This window comes from Heterodontus francisci, unplaced genomic scaffold (genome assembly GCF_036365525.1).
Source record: "Heterodontus francisci isolate sHetFra1 unplaced genomic scaffold, sHetFra1.hap1 HAP1_SCAFFOLD_454, whole genome shotgun sequence".
NCBI classification, from domain to species: domain Eukaryota; kingdom Metazoa; phylum Chordata; class Chondrichthyes; order Heterodontiformes; family Heterodontidae; genus Heterodontus; species Heterodontus francisci.
The window spans coordinates 51,604-57,368 of NW_027141363.1; the positions used below are offsets into that span (position 1 = coordinate 51,604).

A 5,765-nucleotide genomic window follows, 5' to 3' on the forward strand; every position below is an offset into this window, starting at 1 on the left:
GCAGGCATCTTCTCTGCCTCTACCCTATTATATTCCTTCATAATCTTGAACACCTCTAACAGGTCACCCTCAGCATTGTCCTCAGCACTTCAGGTGTCGTCTAAACAAAGCCTGTAGAGATAAGAATTATGCACAGAGCTCCAGGTGTGGTCTAACCGAGGTACGGGTTGAAGAGCCGTTCGATGAACCATTATACAGGTGTGGGCAGAGAAAGTGTGTGTTGTCTGTCTGGAGGTTGTGGGGAGTTAGAACATGGGCGTTCTGCCACTCGAACGGGCACTGAACAGGTGCAGATCCGCATCCGATCAGCCAGGGCTGCTCTTCACCGAATGCTGGGTTAAATGCACCCGTTTGAAGGGAAACGTGTGAGGGTTTTTGTCAAGGCGGCCAATGACTCTGAACCGCTGTGTCCCATCACCAGCTGCACAGAAATACACCGCCTCGTCCGTGGCGTTCACACTCTCCATCGTCAGAGTGGATTTCTTATTGTTCAGAGTCCTGGTAATAACAAACCCGCTCTTAAATCCATCTTCATACTGAGGTTCACTGCCGAGGTAAACAGAGCCCATTGAGAGGAATCCTCTGCTGGGGGACTGACGATACCAGTACATGTAGTTGTGAATCTTTCCTTTCTGCAGACAGTTCATTTCCACGGGTCCTGGTTGTTTAACAGCCAGTGACTGAGGCCATTGATGTATCACATCACACCGGCAAACACCTAGAAAGAGAAATTAGAGGGAATGAACTAGTATCGATGGAGTTACAATTGAGACGATGGGTGTCGGTGTTGCACGAAATTAACGACGGAAATTCGGTCTGTGTCCTAATTTCCTACAAGTACCTGGATCTTTACAAATGTAAAATAGAATCGTGGAATCCACAAGTTTGCAAGTGGGTGCAAACATTAAAGAGTTATCATCATATTAATAACACTTGTCTTCCCAAACTAGGGGACAGATGAATGAGTTCACTGTCTGATATGAAATAATCGATTACTGATTTCACAGGTCACCGCTGCTCAGTTTTATTGAGATCATTAATCATCCCTTTCAGTTGATCAAATGTAGAAGAGTGATTGGGACAGAATCTTAACCTACTCAGCGCCAGAAGGGAAATAGCAAAGACGATGAAACTGAAAGGCATGTTTGCTGTGGATCTGAGAGACTTTCTGCTGGTTACTCTGGGTTTTAAGGGAGGGAGAGAGATGAGGTGTAGGCAGAGCGGATCGTCATCAGAGGAAGTTATCTCAAGGCAATGATCCCCGCCCCTACCTTTAAGTTGTATCCCATTCTTTTGTTTGCTTCCTTCCGCCCCTTTCCACTTGTTTCTTCTCTCCATTTTCCTCCTTCCACCCCACCTTCTACTCTGCTGCCAATATCTTCACTCTCTTCCCTTTGTGAGCTTGCTTTCATGCTGAATCGAGGGAAATTTTGAAGGTAGCGAGGTGTTGGAGAGGGTAGGTGAAAAAAACAAGGGGCGGTGCAACGATAGCTGCTTTGAGTGACTCCAGAGCTTATGGCGCACAACAGGGGATTATTAACATCCTTTTGCAAATTAAAATCAGTAGTGGAGGAAGAGAAGGTGGATAGTTCGATGGCAGCGGCGGCGGCTCATATAACATCACTGTAAAGTGGCAATCTAACTGCATTTAGCCTTTAAAGTGAAAAGATTGCAGAAGCAGAGGAATTGACTCATTGATCAGCGGCGCCAAAGCCTGTGGTGGCGCGAAATATAGTGGAGCCACTGCGCCGACCAGTGGCAGCATGGTGCAACTGCAACAAGCTGTGTTTGTTACTTTCCCAGTGAAACCCATTGCTCTTTCGGAGAGCCAGTGCAGACACGATGGGCCGAATGGCCTACTTCTGTGCTGTAACAATTCAGCGATTATGAATGTCGATGACAACTGGCAATATTTTGATTTCAATTGTTAACCAGATGATCAATATTGTGTAATATTTGTGATGGATTCAAATGTTACAGGATGATATTCGAAGATACTAAGATGTATCTATCCATTGGTCTGTTTATAACTCTGTCTTTCAGGCTACCGAGCCATCTATTTATCTCTATAAGAGCTGGTTGGCAGCTGAAAGATACAGATGTAGACTCGCAAAGGCAACCAGACAAAGTCAGACCCCGAGACGGCGAGGAGATGAACAGAAGAGGATAGCTGTAGCAATGAACCTGAGTGGTTATTGTCATAGTGTGGAAGGGGTTTGAAGCATTGTGCTCCTTCAGTGGCGGCGCAGTAATACATCGCCCTATCTCCGGGGCCTGCAGTCTGAATTTTCAGAGTGCTCCTTTGAATGTCAGCTCTCACCACCTCGAATCCAATCTCGAACCCTTCCTGGAAAGCCGGCTTGCTCCCAGACACGTCCGTCACCAGAAGCTCGGGGCCTTGCCTGTGGTGCTGGCGGTACCAGAGCATGGTGATGTGCTCCGTGTCCTTCTGCTGACAGGTCAGTGTTGCGCTCTCCCCATGTCCCAACGTCAGTTCACTGGGTGTCTGGGACACTGAGGCGCATCGACAACAATCGAGGGCAGTGGGAAGGGGGAGAAAGGAAAGGGTCCAAGATTCAGTTAACGCAGCCACATCAGGAAAAGTCTGCAGTGCATCCCAGTGCATTTTCTGATCGAATATGAGCTCAGACAATCATCCAACATGTGAAGGAGGCCGTTCATCCCAGCAGGCCTGTGCTAGCTCTTTGAAAAAGCTATGCAATGAGTTCATTCCCCAACTTTTCTCATCTCAATTTAGTTTTAAATGTAATTTATTCCAGTTTTCTAAGAATAAGAGTGAGGTCCTGTCTGGCAGATCATGCACCGGTTATAGAAGCAAATATCAGTGCAAAGTAACTCAATGTCTGTTTCTATATGAAGGGGACAATGACAACATCAATGAACGATATTACATACGGATCATTAAGTGTATTTCTTAAAGAAACTCAGGTTAAATGAAACAATAATAGCATTCTGAAGTTACTTACGCGGCATCAGCAATGAAAAGGCCCAGAGCAGGAGTTTGAATTCCATCTTGGTGAGGTAACCAAGATGTGGTCTGGCAGCAGGAGAGGTGGGAAGAATGTGGCACCTCTTGTTGAAGACATGGGGGAAAAAGTGCAACATAGACGACTGGAAATGGCATCACGGATATTGCAAGCCTGAAAGTAAGGGAGAGGAAGTGAGTTATCATGGCAGGGGATTGCTTCAACTGTTGAGCTTCCAGTCCACGGTCATCTGAGATTGAAGTGTTGTTAACTCGCTCAGAACCTCGTTCCACAAAACAATTGTGGGGCATGAGTGGAATTACTTCTATTTCATTCAATGGGTTGAGTAGGGTCCACGGTGTGATCAGGTATTAGTTGGTATAGGGGAGCCCAGAGCAGGAGTTGCTGAATAAAATAACGCCTACAAACGTGTGATCAGAGCCATCGATTTAAAATAAACCACAGTTATTCTGGGAGTCGATTGCAGATCTGTTAGCGAATTCTAAAATATTCTATTAGCAATAGCATATGTGAACAGAAATGCGAGTAGGGCAGAGTCAGAACAGCAGAGGAGGAGCACGTTCGGCCCTTCGAGTCCGTGTGAGCTCTCTGTACAGCAATCCAGTTAGTCCCATTCCCCAAGCAAGTTTATTTCTCTCCAAGTTCACATCCAATTACATTTTGAAATCATTCATTCTCTCTGCTTCCAGCATCCAGGTAGGCAGTGAGTTCCACATCATTACACCGCGCTGCGTAAACAAAATATGCCTCACATCACCCCTGTATCTCTTCCCCAAAACCTTCCATCTGTGTCCCCTAGTCCTTGTATCCATCAGCTCATGGGAACAGATTTTCTTTGTCTATTTTCCTAAACCTCTCTTCATTTTGTGCACTTCTGTCAAATCTCCCCTCAATTTCCTATGCTCCAAGGAGAACAACCACAGCTTCACCAAACTAACCATGCAGCTAAAATCTCTCATCCCTGGAACCATCCCGGTAGATCGCCTCTGCGCCCTCTCAAGGACCTTACATCCTTCCCAAAGTGTGGTGACCAGAATAGGGCTCAATGCTCAAGTTGGGGCCGAACCAAAACCTCATATATGTTGAGCATAACTGCCCTGCTTTTGTACTTTATACCTCTATTCATGAATCCCAAGATCCCATAAGCTTCGTGAACCTCTATCTCAATATGTCCTGCCACCTTCAATGATCTATGCACATTAACCCCCAGGTCCCTCTGTCCTTGAACACTCTTCAGGCCTGTGTCATTAAGTCTGTATTTCCTCTATCTTCCTTCTGCCAAAATGCATCACCTGATAGCAATGTATTTCACTGTTAACTGCCTCTGAAATGGGCTTGCAAGTCATTCAGTTAAGGGCAATTCGGCATAGGTAATGAATGCTGACCTTGTCAGTGATATGCACTTCCCTTAATATGTGTTTTTATATAAAATTCCTCCTTCTCCATTTTTCTTTCACTGTTTTCTGACTTTGCTTCTCTTTACTTCCTTCCGATCATCTGTTTTAGTATTTCACAAGTGTTGCTCAAACCATTCACTATGAACGAGCAGACTTGGGGAAATCCAATTGTCTATTTTGTGTGGAATGGTTATGATTCTAATCTGTTTCAGTGTTAGTGGAATTGACTATTAGGTAGATTGGTCAAGTCACTGCTGCTTTGCTCGCTCAGTCTTCACAGAAGCAAGTGGGACTCAGGCTGCGGTGGAGCTCCATCCCCATCTCGTGGCTGTAATGTGTAACTACAGGCACCTGAGATTTGCAAAGTGCAATCGATAAAATAGGCATTGTGAAGACATGCTTTGAAATTTCTCCGTCTTCCCATTTTTTATCCATTGCTTTGGCTGGTGTCGCTAGTGACATCGAATTAGATTTAATATGCAGCACAAATTCAGGCTATTCGTCCCGATGGGACCATGTTCCAGACTAGCCTGGGGCAGATGGCGGTGTCGATGTCATGTCACTGAGCTGGTAATCCAGAGGCTAGAGTGAATCTCCAGGGGACATGCGTTCGAATCCCACCAGGTCAGATGGTGGAATTTAAATTCAATGAATGAATAAATACAATTATTTCATTGGAAAATCTGCAATTGAATGCTAGTCTCAGTTAAGGTGCCCTGACACCCAGCTGGCTCACTCATGTCTTTTAGGGAAGGGAATCCGCCGTACTTACCTGGTCTGGCCTGCATGTGACTCCAGACCCACAGAACACAAGAAATAGGAGCAGGTGTAGACCATATATCCCATTGAGCCTGCTCCGTCATTCAATACAATCATGGCTGATCTTGGTTTCCAATTCCACTTTCCTGCCTGCTCCCCATATCCCTTGATTTCCTGAGAGATCAAAAATCCCAGCCTTAAATGTATTCAATGAAGGAGCATCCACAACACTCTGGGATAGAGAATTCCAAAGATTCACAACACTTTGAGTGAAGTCATTTCTCCTCATCTCAGTCCGGAATGATTGATCCCTTATCCTGAGATTTCTCACTAGCTCCTTTTTTGAAAAGCCGTGTAACATTTGTCAGCTTTCAATCTGATGGGACTATTCCTGAATCTAAGGAATTCTGGAAAATCATAGCCAGCGCATCCACTCTCTCTGCAGCTATCTCTTTTAGAACTCTAGTATGTAATCCATCTGGTCCAGGGGACTTGTCAGATTTTAATCCCTCAAGTTTCTCCAAGACTTTTTCTCATTTTATAAGAATATCCTTAATTTCCTCACTCTTTTTAGGCCCCAGATTACTGCCTATTTCTGGTA

The 5,765-nt window shown here is 45.0% G+C and overlaps 1 gene segment (V, D, J or C); it reads right to left on the reverse strand.

The window, feature by feature from the left end:
- Positions 1–305: 305 nt before the first annotated feature.
- LOC137362969 (immunoglobulin heavy variable 3-53-like) lies at positions 306–1,148 on the reverse strand. The segment is given in 2 exon segments: positions 306–718; positions 1,098–1,148. Coding segments are annotated over 2 exon segments (459 nt in total).
- Between the last annotated feature and the right edge of the window lie 4,617 nt (positions 1,149–5,765).